Genomic DNA, 21,064 nt, shown 5'->3' on the forward strand with positions numbered 1-21,064 from the left:
CGAATTGCAAAAATCGCTGAAGTTGGAGACTTTTATCTCCCTCACCAACTTCAAACATCTGCTATCTGAGCAGCTAACCGATCGCTGCAGCTGTACATAGTCTATCGGTAAATAGCCCACCCATTTTTACCTACCTCATCCCCATACTGTTTTTATTTATTTACTTTTCTGCTCACCAATATCTCTACCTGTACATGACCATCTGATCATTTATCACTCCAGTGTTATTAATCTGCAAAATTGTAATTATTCTCCTACCTCCTCATGCCTTTTGCACACAATGTATATAGACTCCCCTTTTTTTCTCTACTGTGTTATTGACTTGTTAATTGTTTACTCCATGTGTAACTCTGTGTTGTCTGTTCACACTGCTATGCTTTATCTTGGCCAGGTCGCAGTTGCAAATGAGAACTTGTTCTCAACTAGCCTACCTGGTTAAATAAAGGTGAAATAAAAAATAAAAAAATAAAAAAATCTTGGCCAGGTCGCAATTGTAAATGAGAACTTGTTCTCAACTTGCCTACCTGGTTAAATAAAGGTGAAATAAATAAAATAAATAAAAATGACCCTGACTGATGTCTGTTCATTGGAGTGTGGTTGACAGAGTGTTTCAGTTCTGTCGTGGAAATTTCCTCTATTTACCAAATCATGGGAGCAAACCACACACACAAGTCAGAGTTAGTTATCAAAGTCCATCTTTAATTATATCAGCTCTATCACAATCCGGTGACTCTCAGGTAATTCAGTGTCTCTCAATGAATTCTCTGAGAGCCCCTTCCACATTGCAATAGCCTTTTGACTTTCAACAGTTCAGTATCTCTAATGAAAAGTTGAGAGTTCCCACACAATGGCAAAATGGGATCCTTTATAGCAAAGATCACACATAGTCAGACAGCATAGACATAATAAATCGTTCAGCTTTGTCTCCTTACTCAAACCCTAGAACCATAAACCAATCCTCCATATCAACAGGCATATATCAAATTGTCATTTAGATACAACCAACTCTAAATACAACCAATCCTGGACAAACTCACGGAGAGGATAGAATGATTCCAGACACTGCCATCCTCCTCTCCCCGATGGGAAAAGTAGGGAGTGACTGGCACACAGACACAGTGGAGCAAAAGATATGTTTACACATGATGAAACTTTGACCTCTCCCCAGCCCATGCAACTTAGTCTTGACATAGAACAGATAACTGCAACCCTGCCACAGTATTATACAAACATAACATTCTTGATGAGAAGTAATTTACACACATTTGATGAATATAAAACATCTTACATATGTTACCAACAAATTCTGATTCTTCCACGACAGTGAAATGACTTTGTCTGCTACGTTCCTTTCCTACATTTGCAGGACAGGGTCAAAGGACCGGGTCAAAGGACTATGTTCAAATGACAGGGTCAAAGGACCGGGTCAAAGGACTGGGTCAAAGGACTGGGTCAAAGGACCGGGTCACAGGACCGGGTCACAGGACCGGGTCACAGGACTATGTTCAAATGACAGGGTCAAAGGACTATGTTCAAATGACAGGGTCAAAGGACTATGTTCAAATGACAGGGTCAAAGGACTATGTTCAAATGACAGGGTCAAAGGACTATGTTCAAATGACAGGGTCAAAGGACCGGGTCAAAGGACCGGGTCAAAGGACAGGGTCAAAGGACCGGGTCACAGGACCGGGTCACAGGACTATGTTCAAATGACAGGGTCAAAGGACTATGTTCAAATGACAGGGTCAAAGGACTATGTTCAAATGACAGGGTCAAAGGACTATGTTCAAATGACAGGGTCAAAGGACTATGTTCAAATGACAGGGTCAAAGGACTATGTTCAAATGACAGGGTCAAAGGACTATGTTCAAATGACAGGGTCAAAAGGACTATGTTCAAATGACAGGGTCAAAGGACTATGTTCAAATGACAGAGTCAAAGGACTATGTTCAAATGACAGGGTCAAAGGACTATGTTCAAAGGACCGGGTCACAGGACCGGGTCAAAGGACCTGTCACAGGACCGGGTCAAAGGACCGGGTCAAAGGACTGGGTCAAAGGACCGGGTCAAAGGACCGGGTCAAAGGACCGGGTCAAAGGACTGGGTCAAAGGACTGGGTCAAAGGACTGGGTCAAAGGACTGGGTCAAAGGACTATGTTCAAATGACAGGGTCAAATGACAGGGTCAAATGACAGGGTCCAGGAAAAGGTGGGGGCAGGGAGAGACATGGATGACACCTGTATAAGATCCAGGAGGGCAGCGAGAGACAGGGAAGACACCTGTATAAGATCCAGGAGGGCAGGGAGAGACATGGAAGACACCTGTATAAGATCCATGATAAGGTAGAGGCAGGGAGAGACAGGGAAGACACCTGTATAAGATCCATGATAAGGTAGAGGCAGGGAGAGACAGGGAAGACACCTGTATAAGATCCAGGATAAGGTAGAGGCAGGGAGAGACAGGGAAGACAATTGTATGAGATCCAGGATAAGGTAGAGGCAGGGAGAGACATGGAAGACACTTGTATAAGATCCAGGATAAGGTAGAGGCAGGGAGAGACATGGAAGACACTTGTATGAGATCCAGGAGGGAAGGGAGAGACATGGAAGACACTTGTATGAGATCCAGGATAAGGTAGAGGCAGGGAGGGACAGGGAAGACACTTGTATGAGATCCAGGAGGGCAGGGAAAGACAGGGAGGACACCTGTATGAGATCCAGGATAAGGTAGAGGCAGGGAGAGACAGGGAAGACACTTGTATGAGATCCTGGAGGGCAGGGAGAGACAGGGAGGACACCTGTATGAGATCCAGGATAAGGTAGAGGCAGGGAGAGACATGGAAGACACTTGTATGAGATCCAGGATAAGGTAGAGGCAGGGAGAGACAGTGAAGACACCTGTATACGATCCAGGATAAGGTAGAGGCAGGGAGAGACATGGAAGACACTTGTATGAGATCCAGGATAAGGTAGAGGCAGGGAGAGACAGGGAAGACACCTGTATAAGATCCAGGAGGGCAGGGAGAGACAGGGAAGACACCTGTATGAGATCCAGGATAAGGTAGAGGCAGGGAAGACACCTGTATAAGATCCAGTAGGGGCAGGGAGGGACAGGGAAGAGTTGTATGAGATCCAGGAAAAGGTAGGGGCAGGGAGAGACAGGGAAGACACCTGTATTAGATCCAGTAGGGGCAGGGAGGGACAGGGAAGACACCTGTATTAGATCCAGTAGGGGCAGGGAGGGACAGGGAAGACACTTGTATGAGATCCACGATAAGGTAGCGGCAGGGAGAGACAGGGAAGACACTTGTATAAGATCCAGGAAAAGGTAGAGGCAGGGAGATACAGGGAAGACACCTGTATAAGATCCAGGATAAGGTAGAGGCAGGGAGAGACAGGGAAGACACTTGTATGAGATCCAGGAGGGCAGGGAGAGACAGGGAAGACACCTGTATAAGATCCAGGAGGGCAGAGAGAGACAGGGAAGACACCTGTATAAAATCCAGGAAAAGGTGGGGGCAGTGTCACGTCCTGACCATAGAGAGCCATTGTTTCTCTATGGCGTAGTAGGACAGGGCGTGACTAGGGGGTGATCTAGTATATCTATGTCTATGTTGTATTCTAGTTTATTTTTCTATGTTGGTGTTTTGTATGATTCCCAATTAGTGGCAGCTGGAAATCGTTGTCTCTGGGGATTATATTTAAGTAGTTATTGTTTTTGTGTAGTTGCCTGTGAGCACTCCATTGTCTTCACGTTTTGTGTATTCTTTATTGTTTTTGTGCGTTTCAAGTTAAAAAAACATGTGGAAAATATATCACGCTGCACCTTGGTCCGATAATTCTTACGACAAACGTGACAGAAGATCCCACCATAACAGGACCAAGCAGCGTGCCCAGGAGGAGAAGGGATCCTGGAATTGGGAGGAAATCATGATAGGATAGGATAGCCTTCCTTGGCGGCAGACGCAAGGAGAAAAGGAAGGACAGCGACAATGCCGGGATTCACGGCCACAAAGAAAGCCCAAAAATCAGCCCGAAAATATTTGGGGGGGTGGGACACAAGGGGTGGTTGCGGAGCCGAGGAGTGAACCAGAGTCTGGGAGAAGAGAGAGAAACTGGAGGAGAGTGAACGGAGAAAGTCCGAGGCCGTCAGTGAGTGGATGGAGATATTGGAGGAAAGAGAACAGAGAGAGTTGTTGAGTTGGTGCAAGACATTTGCCCTAAACCGCGTGTTCTCAGTTTAATGCCACCTGAGTCAGCTCTCTGTACTCGTCCTGAGGAGCGTGCTATCAGTCTGGTAAAATCTGTGCTGGTTCACACACCAGGTCTCCAGTACACCTTCCCAGCCCAGTAAGTCCTGTGCCAGCTCCACACACCAGGTCTTCAGTACACCTTCCCAGCCCAGTAAGTCCTGTGCCAACTCCACACACCAGGTCTCCAGTACACCTTCCCAGCCCAGTAAGTCCTGTGCCAGCTCCACACACCAGGTCTCCAGTACGCCTTCCCAGCCCAGTAAGTCCTGTGCCAGCTCCACACACCAGGTCTCCAGTACGCCTTCCCAGCCCAGTAAGTCCTGTGCCAGCTCCACACACCAGGTCTCCAGTACGCCTTCCCAGCCCAGTAAGTCCTGTGCCAGCTCCACACACCAGGTCTCCAGTACGCCTTCCCAGCCCAGTAAGTCCTGTGCCAGCTCCACGCACCAGGTCTCCAGTACGCCTTCCCAGCCCAGTAAGTCCTGTGCCAGCTCCACGCACCAGGTCTCCAGTACGCTTTCCCAGCCCAGTAAGTCCTGTGCCAGCTCCACACACCAGGTCTCCAGTATGCCTTCCCAGCCCAGTAAGTCCTGTGCCAGCTCCACACACCAGATTTCCAGTACACCTTCCCAGTCCGGTACGTCCAGTGCCTGCTCCCCTACCCACTACTTACCTACCTACCCACTACTTACCTACCTACCCACTACTTACCTACCTACCCACTACTTACCTACCTAACCACAACTTACCTATTATGTTAGGTCACCAACAACTCACTAAAATACACAGCCAATTTTACCAGCCAAAGAGAGAGAGAGAGAGAGAGAGAAAAGGCACAGAGATAAAATGAATCACTAACCTTTGATAATCTTCATCAGATGACACTCATAGGACTTCATGTTACACAATACATGCATGTTTTGTTTGATAAAGTTCATATTTATATAAAGAAATCTGATTTTACATTGGCGCGTTACATTCACTAGTTTCAAAAACATCCAGTGATTTTGCATAGCCACATCATTCATGTCACACCCTGGTCAAAGTATTTTGTGTTTATCTTTATGTATTTGGTCAGGCCAGGGTGTGGCATGGGGTTTTTTGTAATTGTGGTGTGTTTGTCTTGGGGTTTTGGTGGTGGTATTGGGATTGTAGCTTAGTGGGTTGTCTAGCAAGGTCTATGGCTGTCTGGAGTGGTTCTCAATCAGAGGCAGGTGCTTATCGTTGTCTCTGATTGGGAACCATATTTAGGCAGCCATATTCTTTGAGTTTGTCGTGGGTGATTGTCCTTAGTGTCTTGATGTCCTTGTTTGATGTTAGTTGACACAAGTATAGGCTGTTTTTTCGGTTTTCGTTTCGTTTATTGTTTGTAGTGTTCGTGTTTAGTCGTGTTTACGTTTGTTTAAATAAACATGGATCGCAATCGACACGCTACAGTTTGGTCCGACCCTTCATCACCACTAGAAAACCGTTACAGAATCACCCAACCACCAACGGACCAAGCGGCGTGTCAACAGGCAGGAGCAGCCGAAAAAGGAGATGCTCAACAAGGATTTCTGGTCATGGGAGGAGATCTTCGACGGGAGAGGACCCTGGGCTAAACCAGGGGAGTGTAGCCGCCCAAAGGAGCAGCAGGAACAGAGGCAACAGAGGCAACAGAGGCAGCAACAGCAGGAGCAGCAGCTGCAGTGGGAGAGGCTGCACCACCTGGAGAAATGGACATGGGAGGACGTACTGGACGGTAAAGGACCCTGGAATCAGCCTGGAGATTATTGTCGCCCCAAAGCCGAGCTGGAGGCAGCAAAAGCAGAGAGGCGGCATTATGAGGAGCTAGCACGGCAGAGCGGATGGAAGCCCGAGAGTCAGCCCCAAAATTTCTTGGGGGGCTTACAGGGAGTATGGCTATGCCAGGTAGGAGACCTGCGCAAACTCCCTGTGCTTACCGGGGGCTGGAGAGACCGGGCAGGCACCGTGTTATGCTGTGGAGCGCACGGTGTCTCCAGTGCGGGTGCACAGCCCGGTTCGGTATATTCCAGCTCCGCGTATCGGCCGGGCTAGATTGAGCGTCGAGCCAAATGCCATGAAGCCGGCTCTACGCATCTGGTCCCCAGTGCGTCTCCTTGGGCCGGCTTACATGGCACCAGCCTTGTGCTCGGTGTCTCCGGTTCGCCTGCATAGCCCAGTGCAGGCTATTCCACCTCGCCGCACTGGCAGGGCAACCGGGAGCATTCAACCAGGTAAGGTTGGGCAGGCTCGGTGCTCAAGAGCCCCAGTGCGCCTGCACGGTCCGGTCTATCCAGTACCACCTCCACACCCCAGCCCTCCGGTAGCAGCTCCCCGCACCAGGCTTCCTGTGCGTGTCCTCGATCCAGTACCACCAGTTCCAGCACCACGCACCAGGCCTTCAGTGTGCCTCGCATGTTCAGCGCAGCCAGCGCTTTTCTCCTCTCCTGCGCTGCTGGAGTCTCCCGCCTGTTTAGCGCAGCCAGAGCCTTTCTCCTCTACAGCGCTGCCGGAGCCTCCCGCCTGTTCAGCGCAGCCAGAGCCTTCCTCCTCTACAGCGCTGCCGGAGTCTCCCGCCTATCTAGCGCTGTTAGAGCTTTCCTCATCTCCAGCGCTGCCGGAGTCTCCCGCCTGTTTAGCGCAGCCAGAGCCTTCCTCCGACACAGCGCTGCAGGAGTCTCCCGCCTGTTCAGCGCAGCCAGAGCTGCCAGTCTGCATGAAGCAGCCAGAGCTGTCAGTCTGCATGGAGCAGTCAGAGCTGTCAGTCTGCATGGAGCAGCCAGAGCTGTCAGTCTACATGAAGCAGCCCGAGCTGCCAGTCTGCATGAAGCAGCCAGTCTACATGGAGCAGCCAGAGCTGTCAGTCCGCATGGAGCAGCCAGAGCTGTCAGTCTACATGAAGCAGCCCGAGCTGTCAGTCTGCATGAAGCAGCCAGTCTACATGGAGCAGCCAGAGCTGCCAGTCAGCATGAAGCAGCCAGAGCTGTCAGTCTGCATGGAACAGTCAGAGCTGTCAGTCTGCATGGAGCAGCCAGAGCTGTCAGTCTACATGAAGCAGCCCGAGCTGCCAGTCTGCATGAAGCAGTCAGTCTACATGGAGCAGCCAGAGCTGTCAGTCCGCATGGAGCAGCCAGAGCTGTCAGTCTACATGAAGCAGCCCGAGCTGTCAGTCTGCATGAAGCAGCCAGTCTACATGGAGCAGCCAGAGATGTCAGTCTGCATGAAGCAGCCAGAGCTGTCAGTCTGCACGGAGCTGTCAGTCTGCACGGAGTTGTCAGTCTGTAAGGAGCTGCCAGTCTGCAAGGAGCTGCCAGTCAGCACGGAGCCGCCAGAGCGGTCAGTCTGTAAGAAGCCGCCAGAGCTGTCAGCCTATATGGAGCAGCTAGTGCCGCCAGTCTGCCCAGCGCCGCCAGTGCCCCCAGTCTGCCCAGCGTCGCCAGTCTGCCCAGCGCCGTCAGTCTGCCCAGCATCGCCAGTCTGCCCAGCATCGCCAGTCTGCCCAGCACCGCCAATCTGCCCAGCGTCGTCAGTCTGCCCAGCGTCGTCAGTCTGCCCAGCACCGCCAGTCTGCCCAGCGCCGCCAGTCTGCCCAGCGCCGCCAGCCCAGCGCCGCCAGTCTGCCCAGCGCCGCCAGTCTGCCCAGCGCCGCCAAGCTGCCTAGCGCCGCCAGTCTGCCCAGCGCCGCCAGTCTGCCCAGCGCCGCCAGATCTGCCAGTCAGCCAGACTCTTCCAGATCTGCCAGTCAGCCAGACTCTTCCAGATCTGCCAGTCAGCCAGACTCTTCCAGATCTGCCAGTCAACCAGACTCTTCCAGATCTGCCAGTCAACCAGACTCTTCCAGATCTGCCAGTCAGCCAGGATCTGCCAGTCAGCCAGGATCTGCCAGTCAGCCAGGATCTGCTGAAACCACCAGCCAGCCAGGAGCTGGTAGATCTATCTACCTGCCTGAGCTTCCTCTCACTCCTGAGCTTCCTCTCACTCCTGAGCTTCCTCTCACTCCTGAGCTTCCTCTCACTCCTGAGCTTCCTCACTCCTGAGCTTCCTCTCACTCCCGAGCTTCCCCTCAGTCCCGAGCTGCCTCGGTCCCGAGCTGTCCTTCAGTCCCGATCTGCTCCTCAGTCCAGTGGGGTTCTGGGTGAGGACTACTAGGCCATGGTCGGCGGCGAGGGTGGACTATCCAGGGACGAAGGGAGAGGGGACTAAGACATTAAAGGAGTGGGGTCCACGTCCCGCGCCGGAGCCGCCACCATGGACAGACGCCCACCCGGACCCTCCCTATTGTTTTGAGGTGCGTTCGGGAGTCCGCACCTTAGGGGGGTTCTGTCACACCCTGGTCAAAGTATTTTGTGTTTATCTTTATGTATTTGGTCAGGCCAGGGTGTGGCATGGGGTTTTTTTGTAATTGTGGTGTGTTTGTCTTGGGGTTTTGGTGGTGGTATTGGGATTGTAGCTTAGTGGGTTGTCTAGCAAGGTCTATGGCTGTCTGGAGTGGTTCTCAATCAGAGGCAGGTGCTTATCGTTGTCTCTGATTGGGAACCATATTTAGGCAGCCATATTCTTTGAGTTTGTCGTGGGTGATTGTCCTTAGTGTCTTGATGTCCTTGTTTGATGTTAGTTGACACAAGTATAGGCTGTTTTTTCGGTTTTCGTTTCGTTTATTGTTTGTAGTGTTCGTGTTTAGTCGTGTTTACGTTTGTTTAAATAAACATGGATCGCAATCGACACGCTGCAGTTTGGTCCGACCCTTCATCACCACTAGAAAACCGTTACAATTCAACAGAAATACTCATCATAAATGTAGAAGATAATACAAGTTCTACACATGGAATTATAGATATACCTCTCCTTAATGCAACCGCTGTGTCAGATTTAAAAAAAACTTTACGGAAAAAGTAATGCATGCAATCTGAGACGGCGCTCAAAAGTAAAAACACCACAGTCGCAAAGATGGCATCAACATAAACAAGAAATCACATGATAAATATTCCCTTACCTTTGATGCTCTACATCAGAAAGCATTCCAGGAATCCCCGGTCTACAAGTAAATGTTTGTTTTGTTCGATAATGTCTGTTATTTATGTCCAAATACCTTCTTTTGTTAGAGCATTTAGTATACATATCCAAACACTAATTCTGGTCAGCGTTATATCGGACAAAAACTTCAAAAAGTGATATTACCGGTTGAAGATACAGTTCAAACTAAGTACAGAATCAATCATTGGGGTGTTTTTAACATATAACTACAATAAAGTTCCAACCGGAGTACTCCTTCTTGTCTACGTGAGCAATGGAACACAAGGGACTACCATGAGGAATAAGAGTGATCAGAAAATGGCTGACTGCCAGACACCTGACTGATTCTGCTATCATTCACTCCCACAACATCATAGAAGTCTCATTATAATTTCTATTGATGGTTGACATCTAGTGGAACCCCTAGGCAGTGCAACATCATTCATATTCCAAGGGGATTTCATTGGGGACTCTGGTGAATACATACAAAGCTCAGATGTCTGACTTCCTGTTTTGATTTCAACTCAGGATTTTGCCTGCTAATATGAGTTATGTTATACTCACAGACATCATTCAAACCGTTTTAGAAACTTTAGAGTGCTTCTATCTATTACTAATAATAAAATGCATATATTAGAAACTGAGACTGAGGAGCAGGCCGTTTACTTTGGGCAACTTATTCATCCAAGCTATTCAATACTGCCCCCCAGCCATAAAAAGTTAAAAAACATTTTTTAAACAATTTAAAAAAGTGATGTATTTGGCTAAGGTATATGTAAACCTCCGACTTCAACTGTATGTTTCAGTAAGATTGGATTTATAGCAATGGTTATCAACTGTCCTGCAGGGATGAAATGCAAATTGTAGAAAATTGAGGTTTTGGTGGCAGCTGCAGAGAACTATTTGTGTGTGCAAGACTTCAGAAAAGTTACAGGGTGTGTTAAGTGATGTTCCATCTTTTCAGGTTGTTGGCCGTGAGGTAGGACTAGATAGATAAAACAAATTAAAGTGGAGTAGGTTAGTGTTAATTTAAATTTTAGAATATTTTAGTAGGTGGCGGTAATGCAACACATCTGGATGCCAACCGCCGTTAAACCACATCGAAGAAGAAATCTCCCCCAATGCGGAAATAGAAAGGGGGATTCCTGGTGCAGGTTAGCTTGGCGCTGTCGCTTTGACAGACAACCACATCAGAAGAATGTCAGAACTACCGATGGGAAATTAATTTCATCAGATTTTAATAGAAATACAACCTGGAAGTGGTGTCAGTTGCGGAAAATACGCTTGGTCTGCCACAGTCAACCCAGAGCTAAATGAGCTAACACCAACTAGCTATACGTATACAGATAAAAGGTAAGGTTTCTTCATGTTAGCTAAACAACTAACGTTAGTTACATATATAATTGCGATAAAGGCATGTCGTTGGCTGTAGTTGACGGGATTGTGATGGCTAGCTTAGCCAGAATTAGCCACATCATGTTAGTCTAGCTAAGCTAACCCAGCGATAGGCTTTATGCCTGGTGAACCAGGACTTGGTCCAAAAGGGCCTGAGGAGACGATCCTCAGGGTTACAAAAACAACTACGTTCGGTATTCAACATAAACATGGAGTTTCTAATATTTGTAGACCTTTTGTTATGGAAGTCCGGTGCTTAATAACAGCAGGGTGTCAGAGGAGATCTCGTCTCCTCCAACCCAGCTACTGGTTCATATGACCTGCGAGTGAACTAACCGTGTTTCTAATTTCCTCATGTTACTAGCTGTTAACTAGGTAAAACATATAGTAGGTTAGCTAGGTATCAAAACCAACCAGGATGGAGCTAGAAGTGAAAGTATCCGAGCAGACCGACTGCCTATAGATAAAGCAGGCAGGGTTGTGGTCATTTCTATTAACGTTATATAATTATAATCAATCCACCGCAGCATGGTTTTGGACTCATTCAGCAGTTTTTAACTGATTCAGTACAATAACATTGGAAATGTAATGTTAAAAGTTCAATTTATATTCCTTAAATGTGAGTTAAAAATGATGTCACTGCTTCCTGTTGACAAGACGTTTTGATAAATAGGCCAATGTCAAAACACAGTTTTACGTGTCCAAGTCAATAACAATATGCAGAAACAGTTTGTGATATATTGAAAACATAAAATGTACATGTGCAACAATGGTAATCATTTTATTTGTTTATTTTTACGAGCACCTTATAAACTGCACCAGAAACCCTGTTGTGTTGGTAATAAATCAAATGTTATTTGTCACACACACATGGTTATCAGATGTTATTGGTCACATACACATGGTTAGCAGATGTTATTGGTCACATACACATGGTTAGCAGATGTTAATGGTCACATACACATGGTTAGTAGATGTTAATGGTCACATACACATGGTTAGCAGATGTTAATGGTCACATACACATGGTTAGCAGATGTTAATGGTCACATGGTTAGCAGATGTTAATGGTCACATACACATGGTTAGCAGATGTTAATGGTCACATGGTTAGCAGATGTTATTGGTCACATACACATGGTTAGCAGATGTTAATGGTCACATACACATGGTTAGCAGATGTTAATGGTCACATACACATGGTTAGCAGATGTTAATGGTCACATACACATGGTTAGCAGATGTTAATGGTCACATGGTTAGCAGATGTTATTGGTCACATACACATGGTTAGCAGATGTTAATGGTCACATGGTTAGCAGATGTTAATGGTCACATGGTTAGCAGATGTTAATGGTCACATGGTTAGCAGATGTTAATGGTCACATGGTTAGCAGATGTTAATGGTCACATGGTTAGCAGATGTTAATGGTCACATGGTTAGCAGATGTTAATGGTCACATGGTTAGCAGATGTTATTGGTCACATGGTTAGCAGACGTTAATGGTCACACACACATGGTTAGCAGACGTTAATGGTCACATGGTTAGCAGATGTTATTGGTCACATGGTTAGCAGACGTTAATGGTCACACACACATGGTTAGCAGACGGTAATGGTCACACACACATGGTTAGCAGACGGTAATGGTCACACACACATGGTTAGCAGACGGTAATGGTCACACACACATGGTTAGCAGACGGTAATGGTCACACACACATGGTTAGCAGATGTTAATGGTCACATACACATGGTTAGCAGATGTTAATGGTCACATACACATGGTTAGCAGACGGTAATGGTCACACACACACGGTTAGCAGACGGTAATGGTCACACACACACACGGTTAGCAGACGGTAATGGTCACACACACACACGGTTAGCAGACGGTAATGGTCACACACACACACGGTTAGCAGACGGTAATGGTCACACACACACCCGGTTAGCAGACGGTAATGGTCACACACACACACGGTTAGCAGACGGTAATGGTCACACACACACACGGTTAGCAGACGGTAATGGTCACACACACACGGTTAGCAGACGGTAATGGTCACACACACACACGGTTAGCAGACGGTAATGGTCACACACACACACGGTTAGCAGACGGTAATGGTCACACACACACACGGTTAGCAGACGGTAATGGTCACACACACACACGGTTAGCAGACGGTAATGGTCACACACACACACGGTTAGCAGACGGTAATGGTCACACACACACACGGTTAGCAGACGGTAATGGTCACACACACACACGGTTAGCAGACGGTAATGGTCACACACACACACGGTTAGCAGACGGTAATGGTCACACACACACACGGTTAGCAGACGGTAATGGTCACACACACACACATGGTTAGCAGATGTTAATGTGAGTGTAGTGAAATGCTTGTGCTTCTAGTTCCGACAATGCAGTAATAACCAACGAGTAATCTAACCTAACAATTTCACAACAACTACCTTAAACAAGTGTAAAGAATATGTACATAAAGATATATGAATGAGTGATGGTACAGAGCAGCATAGGCAAGATGGAGTAGATGGTATAGAGTACAGTATATACATATGAGATGAGTAATGTAGGGTATGTTAACATTATATTAAGTGGCATTGTTTAAAGTGGCTAGTGGTACATTTTTACATGTATGGCAGCAGCCACTCAATGTCAGTGGTGGCTGTTTAACAGTCTGATGGCCTTGAGATAGAAGCTGTTTTTCAGTCTCTCGGTCCCAGCTTTGATGCACCTGTACTGACCTCGCCTTCTGGATGACAGCGGGGTGAACAGGCAGTGGCTCGGGTGGTTGTTGTCCTTGATGATCTTTATGGCCTTCCTGTGACATCAGGTGGTGTAGGTGTCCTGGAGGGCAGGTAGTTTTCCCCCGGTGATGCATTGTGCAGACCTCACTACCCTCTGGAGAGCCTTACGGTTGAGGGCGGTGCAGTTGCCATACCAGGCGGTGATACAGCCCGACAGGATGCTCTCGATTATGCATCTGTAAAAGTTTGTGAGTGCTTTTGGTGACAAGCCGAATTTCTTCAGCCTCCTGAGGTTGAAGAGGCACTGTTGCACTTCACCATGCTGTCTGTGTGGGTGGACCAATTCAGTTTGTCCGTGATGTGTACGCCCAGGAACTTAACTTTCCACCTTCTCCACAACTGTCCCGTCGATGTGGATAGGGGGGTGCTCCCTCTGCTGTTTCCTGAAGTCCACAATCATCTCCTTAGTTTTGTTGATGTTGAGTGTGAGGTTATTTTCCTGACACCTCACTCCGTGGGCCCTCACCTCCTCCCTGTAGGCCGTCTCGTCGTTGTTGGTAATCAAGCCTAACACTGTAGTGTCGTCCGCAAACTTGATGATTGAGTTGAAGGTGTGCGTGGCCACACAGTCGTGGGTGAACAGGGAGTACAGGAGAGGGCTCCGAACGCACCGTTTTGGGGCCCCAGTGTTGAGGATCAGCGGGGTGGAGATGTTGTTACCTACCCTCACCACCTGGGGGCGGCCCGTCAGGAAGTCCAGTACCCAGTTGCACAGGGCGGGGTTGAGACCCAGGGTCTCGAGCTTGATGACGAGTTTGGAGGGTACTATGGTGTTAAATGCTGAGCTGTAATCGATGAACAGCATTCTCACATAGGTATTCCTCTTGTCCAGATGGGTTAGGGCAGTGTGCAGTGTGGTTGTGATTGCGTCATCTGAGGACCTATTGGGCGGTAAGCAAATTGGAGTGGGTCTAGGGTGTCAGGTAGGGTGGAGGTGATATGGTCCTTGACTAGTCTCTCAAAGCACTTCATGATGACGGAAGTGAGTGCTACGGGGCGGTAGTCGTTTAGCTCAATTACCTTAGCTTTCTTGGGAACAGGAACAATGGTGGCCCTCTTGAAGCATGTGGGAACAGCAGACTGGGATAGGGATTGATTGAATATGTCCGTAAACACACCAGCCAGCTGGTCTGCGCATGCTCTGAGGGCGCGGCTGGGGATGCCGTCTGGGCCTGCAGCCTTGCGAGGGTTAATACGTTTAAATGTTTTACTCACATCGGCTGCAGTGAAGGTGAGTCTGCAGGTTTTGGTAGCGGGCCGTGTCAGTTGCACTGTATTTTTACGCTTTCAGTTTCGCGCGAATGCTGCCATCAATCCACGGTTTCTGGTTTGGGAATGTTTTAATAGTTGCTGTGGGTACGACATCGCCAATGCACTTGCTAATAAACTCGCTCACCGAATCAGCGTATTCGTCAATGTTGTTGTTTGACGCAATGCGGAACATATCCCAGTCCACGTGATCGAAGCAATCTTGAAACGTGGAATCAGATTGGTCGGACCAGCGTTGAACAGACCTGAGCGCGGGAGCTTCCTGTTTTAGTTTCTGTCTATAGGCAGGAGGCAACAAAATGGAGTCGTGGTCCGCTTTTCGGAAAGGAGGGCGAGGGAGGGCCTTATATGCGTCGCGGAAGATAGAATAACAATGATCCAGGGTTTTTCCAGCCCTGGTTGCACAATCGATATGCTGATAGAATTTAGAGAGCCTTGTTTTCAGATTAGCCTGTTAAAATCCCCAGCTACAATAAATGCAGCCTCAGGATATGTGGTTTCCAGTTTACATAGAGTCAATCACTGATATGGATTAGGGGGAATCAGGTTGTATGTTATAACTACCACAACTAAAAAAAACATGGAAACTGGATGTTGTTTTTGTCACTGGTTAACGGACAACCTGCAGAAGACAGTGGGCTACGTTGTATTTGTGTTTTAATATGGGGGTCACCAAAAGAGAGGCAAAACTGTTTTGTCAATCACTCATATCGATTATCACGTTGAAGTCAAGAGAGGGGGGAGATGAGGTTGCATGTCCTGCTAAAACTAACACAGCAACAAAAAAAGAGGGCTAGCCTGAAGAAGTTAGGCTAGCCTGAACAGGCGTCTCTTGAACTTTCTGAGAGTTACTGTTGTAAAAGTGGTTTGTGTCTCTAGCTTGAACAGTTCTAGTTAATTGTTGTGGAGTGATTTGGTGTCTCTAGCTTGAACGGTTCAAGAGTTACTGAATTATTTTATGCTAAGTTATAAAGAACAGGGACTGTGGTTGAAAATTTGCTGTCTGGCTAAAACCGGCACCTTTACTGAAACGTTGATTAATGTGCACTGTCCCTGTAAAACTAAATAAACTCAAACCTTCAGAAAGTATTCAGAGCCTTGACATAGTCCACATTATTTTTATTACAGCCTGAATTTAAAAACAATTATTAAATAGACACAATACCGCATAATGAAAACATGTTTTTAGAAATGTTTACGTTTTATTGAAAATTAAATATAGAAATATTCAATTGTTACAAGAATTAACTTCCTTTATGTTTCATTTAACCAATTCAATTAAACACTCTGTCCACTCCTAAGAATTTGTAAGACCCTTATTTGCATAAAATGGACAGAGACCAATCAGTAGCGTTTATTCTCGAGAGTACTGAACACGATACAATTTACCACAGGTTATAAACTGAAAATTAGTTTTCGAACTGTCCCGTCTCATCACCACTCCGGTACAATGGCAGTATAGTTCTCAAGCCTTCCCACATCGGCCCACACCAATTTAGATAATGTATGACCGAGCCAAGGTCTTCCTGTGTAGATAAGCATTCTAGCCAGTCTGACGATAAGTTCATTCATTTCTACCAAGGAACAGACAGTCATTGTTCTAACTCTTGATTATAATTACACACATTATATTCAGTACTAGGATTAAAAGAACATTCATACATCTATACAGTAACATAATAGTATTCTGATTAGTCAGTCCTGATTGAAATGTATACATAATTAGTCATTATTGATAAAAAATCCCTTAACATCAATCTACATAAGTATACACACCCCTGAATCAATACTGTGTAGAAGCACCTTTTGGCAACGATTACAGCTGTAAATCTTTCTGGGTCTTTGAAGGGCCCTCCACACCTGGATTACAGCTGTAAAAAAATAAAGGTATACAAAAATAAGCTATTTCTGTTTTTTTTCTAATTTTATTTTTTTAACTTGTTTTTGCTTTGTCATTATGGGGTATTGTGATGTCATTATGGGGTATTGTGTGTAGATTGCTGAGGATTATTTATTTATTTAATCAATTTTAGAATAAGGCTGTAACAAAATGTGGAAAATGTTCAGGGGTCTGAATAACTTCCGAAGGCACTGTATCTACCTCCATCACCCCAGTATCCCTGTCTCCTATACATATCTACCTCCATCACTCCAGTATCCCTGTCCCCTTCCCCTATACATATCTACCTCCATCACTCCAGTATCCCTGTCTCCTATACATATCTACCTCCATCACTCCAGTATCCCTGTCCCCTTCCCCTATACATATCTACCTCATCACTCCAGTATCCCTGTCCCCTTCCCCTATACATATCTACCTCCATCACTCCAGTATCCCTGTCTCCTTCCCCCTATACATATCTACCTCCATCACTCCAGTATCCCTGTCTCCTTACCCCTATACATATCTACCTCCATCGCTCCAGTATCCCTTCCCCTTCCCCTATACACATCTACCTCCATCACTCCAGTATCCCTTCCCCCTATACATATCTACCTCCATCACTCCCCTGTCCCCTTCCCTATACATATCTACCTCCATCACTCCAGTATCCCTGTCTCCTTACCCCTATACATATCTACGTCCATCACTCCAGTATCCCTTCCCCCTATACATATCTACCTCCATCACTCCAGTATCCCTGTCTCCTTCCCCTATACATATCTACCTCCATCACTCCAGTATCCCTGTCTCCTTACCCCTATACATATCTACGTCCATCACTCCAGTATCCCTTCCCCTTGCCCCTATACATATCTACCTCCATCACTCCAGTATCCCTGTCTCCTTACCCCTATACATATCTACCTCCATCACTCCAGTATCCCTTCCCCCTATACATATCTACCTCCATCACTCCAGTATCCCTGTCTCCTTCCCCCTATACATATCTACCTCCATCACTCCAGTTTCCCTGTCTCCTTACCCCTATACATATCTACGTCCATCACTCCAGTATCCCTTCCCCCTATACATATCTACCTCCATCACTCCAGTATCCCTGTCTCCTTACCCCTATACATATCTACCTCCATCACTCCATTATCCCTGTCTCCTTACCCCTATACATATCTACCTCCATCACTCCAGTATCCCTGTCTCCTTCCCCCTATACATATCTACCTCCATCACTCCAGTATCCCTGTCTCCTATACATATCTACCTCCATCACTCCAGTGGCCCTGTCACCTTCCCCTATACATATCTACCTCCATCACTCCAGTATCCCTGTCTCCTATACATATCTACCTCCATCACTCCAGTATCCCTGTCTCCTATACATATCTACCTCCATCACTCCAGTATCCCTGTCTCCTATACATATCTACCTCCATCACTCCAGTATCCCTGTCACCTTCCCCTATACATATCTACCTCCATCACTCCAGTATCCAGGTCCCCTTACCCTATACATATCTACCTCCATCACTCCAGTATCCCTGTCTCCTTGCCCCTATACATATCTACCTCCATCACTCCAATATCCCTGTCTCCTTCCCCTATACATATCTACCTCCATCACTCCAGTATCCCTGTCCCCTTCCCCTATACATATCTAACTCCATCACTCCCCTGTCCCCTTCCCCCTATACATATCTACCTCCATCACTCCCCTGTCCCCTTCCCCTATGCATATCTACCTCCATCACTCCCCTGCCCCCTTCCCCCCCTATACATATCTACCTCCATCACTCCAGTATCCCTGTCTCCCCTATACATATCTACCTCCATCACTCCAGTATCCCTGTCACCTTCCCCTATACATATCTACCTCCATCACTCCCCTATCCCCTTCCCTATACATATCTACCTCCATCACTCCCCTGTCCCCTTCCCTTCCCCTATACATATCTACCTCCATCACTCCCCTGTCCCCTTCCCTATGCATATCTACCTCCATCACTCCCCTGCCCCCTTCCCCTATACATATCTACCTCCATCACTCCAGTATCCCTGTCTCCTACCCCTATACATATCTACCTCCATCACTCCAGTATCCCTGTCTCCTTACCCCTATACATATCTACCTCCATCACTCCAGTATCCCCTTCCCCCTATACATATCTACCTCATCACTCCAGTATCCCTGTCTCTTTCCCCCTATACATATCTACCTCCATCACTCCAGTATCCCTGTCTCCTTCCCCTATACATATCTACCTCCATCACTCCAGTATCCCTGTCTCCTTCCCCTATACATATCTACCTCCATCACTCCAGTATCCCTGTCTCCTATACATATCTACCTCCATGACTCCAGTATCCCTGTCTCCTATACATATCTACCTCCATATAGTCACCTTCCCAGTATCCAGTGGCTGTATCCTTCCCCCTATACATATCTACCTCCATCACTCCAGTATCCCTGTCTCCTATACATATCTACCTCCATGACTCCAGTATCCCTGTCTCCTATACATATCTACCTCCATCACTCCAGTATCCCTGTACATTGTTAATATGGAACTGACCCTGTATATAGTCACCTTACCCCTATACATATCTACCTCCATGACTCCAGTATCCCTGTCTCCTTACCCCTATACATATCTACCTCCATCACTCCAGTATCCCTGTCTCCTTACCCCTATACATATCTACCTCCATCACTCCAGTATCCCTGTCTATTCCCCCCCTATACATATCTACCTCCATCACTCCAGTATCCCTGTACATTGTTAATATGGTACTGACCCTGTATATAGTCACCTTACCCCTATACATATCTACCTCCATGACTCCAGTATCCCTGTCTCCTTCCCCCTATACATATCTACCTCCATCACTCCAGTATCCCTGTACATTGTTAATATGGTACTGACCCTGTATATAGTCACCTTACCCCTGTACAGTGGATGTATATAGTTACTGACCCTGTATATAGTCACCTTACCCCTATACAGTGGCTGTATATAACTACTGACCCTGTATATAGTCACCTTACCCCTATACAGTGGCTGTATATAACTACTGACCCTGTATATAGTCACCTTACCCCTATACAGTGGCTGTATATAACTACTGACCCTGTATATAGTCACCTTACCCCTATACAGTGGCTGTATATAGTTACTGACCCTGTATATAGTCACCTTACCCCTATACAGTGGCTGTATATAGCTACTGACCCTGTATATAGTCACCTTACCCCTATACAGTGGCTGTATATAGTTACTGACCCTGTATATAGTCACCTTACCCCTATACAGTGGCTGTATATAGCTACTGACCCTGTATATAGTCACCTTACCCCTATACAGTGGCCCCTGTATATAGTCACTATACCCTATACAGTGGCTGTATATGTTACTGACCCTGTATATACAGTGGCTGTACTGACCCTGTATATAGTCACCTTACCCCTATACAGTGGCTGTATATAACTACTGACCCTGTATATAGTCACCTTACCCCTATACAGTGGCTGTATATAACTACTGACCCTGTATATAGTCACCTTACCCCTATACAGTGGCTGTATATAGTTACTGACCCTGTATATAGTCACCTTACCCCTATACAGTGGCTGTATATAACTACTGACCCTGTATATAGTCACCTGTCTGTATATAACTACTGACCCTGTATATAGTCACCTTTTTGCCTATACAGTGGCTGTATATAACTACTGACCCTGTATATAGTCACCTGCCCCTATACAGTGGCTGTATATAGCTACTGACTGTATATAGTCACCTTTATACAGTGGCTGTATATAACTACTGACCCTGTATATAGTCACCTTACCCCTATACAGTGGCTGTATATAAATACCCTGTATATGAGTCACCTTACCCCTATACAGTGGCTGTATATAGTTACTGACCCTGTATATAGTCACCTTACCCCTATACAGTGGCTGTATATAGTTACTGACCCTGTATATAGTCACCTTACCCCTATACAGTGGCTGTATATAGTTACTGACCCTGTATATAGTCACCTTACCCCTATACAGTGGCTGTATATACTTTCTGACCCTGTATATAGTCACCTTACCCCTGGCTGTATACAGTGGCTGTATATAGTTTCTGACCCTGTATATAGTCACCTTACCCCTATACAGTGGCTGTATATAGTTACTGACCCTGTATATAGTCACCTTACCCCTATACAGTGGCTGTATATAACTACTGACCCTGTATATAGTCACCTTACCCCTATACAGTGGCTGTATATAGTTACTGACCCTGTATATTTTGAGTCATTCATGTTCTTATCACGTGAGGATGTGGTTTACATCCTAGATAGCAGGCCATTGGCTGCCATCATCACCAGGGGTATGTACG

The 21,064-nt window shown here is 46.5% G+C and overlaps 2 protein-coding genes across 5 annotated transcripts in view; both read left to right on the forward strand.

Annotated features, from left to right (window-relative positions):
- The first annotated feature begins 1,972 nt into the window (after positions 1-1,972).
- LOC121839711 (putative protein TPRXL) lies at positions 1,973-10,246 on the forward strand. Its single transcript, XM_042299964.1, has 3 exons — positions 1,973-2,104; positions 4,325-4,889; positions 10,233-10,246. The coding sequence occupies exons 1-3, from the start codon at positions 1,973-1,975 to the stop codon at positions 10,244-10,246; spliced, it is 711 nt and encodes a 236-aa protein (XP_042155898.1).
- A 127-nt stretch (positions 10,247-10,373) lies between these two features.
- LOC112239880 (NF-kappa-B essential modulator) overlaps positions 10,374-21,064 on the forward strand; it is a 58,092-nt gene continuing 47,401 nt past the window's right edge. For all 4 annotated transcript variants that reach the window (XM_042299868.1, XM_042299871.1, XM_042299870.1 and 1 more), the window contains exon 1: positions 10,374-10,621. The gene's annotated coding sequence lies outside the window, so the exon portion shown is untranslated. The remainder of the gene's footprint in view (positions 10,622-21,064) is intronic.

Source organism: Oncorhynchus tshawytscha, linkage group LG16 (assembly GCF_018296145.1).
Source record: "Oncorhynchus tshawytscha isolate Ot180627B linkage group LG16, Otsh_v2.0, whole genome shotgun sequence".
NCBI classification, from domain to species: Eukaryota; Metazoa; Chordata; class Actinopteri; order Salmoniformes; family Salmonidae; genus Oncorhynchus; species Oncorhynchus tshawytscha.

Bases quoted from the DNA above. Each gene is read 5' to 3' on its own strand.
- LOC121839711 (XM_042299964.1), top strand. From the start codon at position 1,973: ATGTTCAAAGGACCGGGTCACAGGACCGGGTCAAAGGACCTGTCACAG. The intron at 2,105-4,324 runs GTCAAAGGACTG...TTCACACACCAG, and splicing joins GGACCGGGTCAAAGGACTGG to GTCTCCAGTACACCTTCCCA.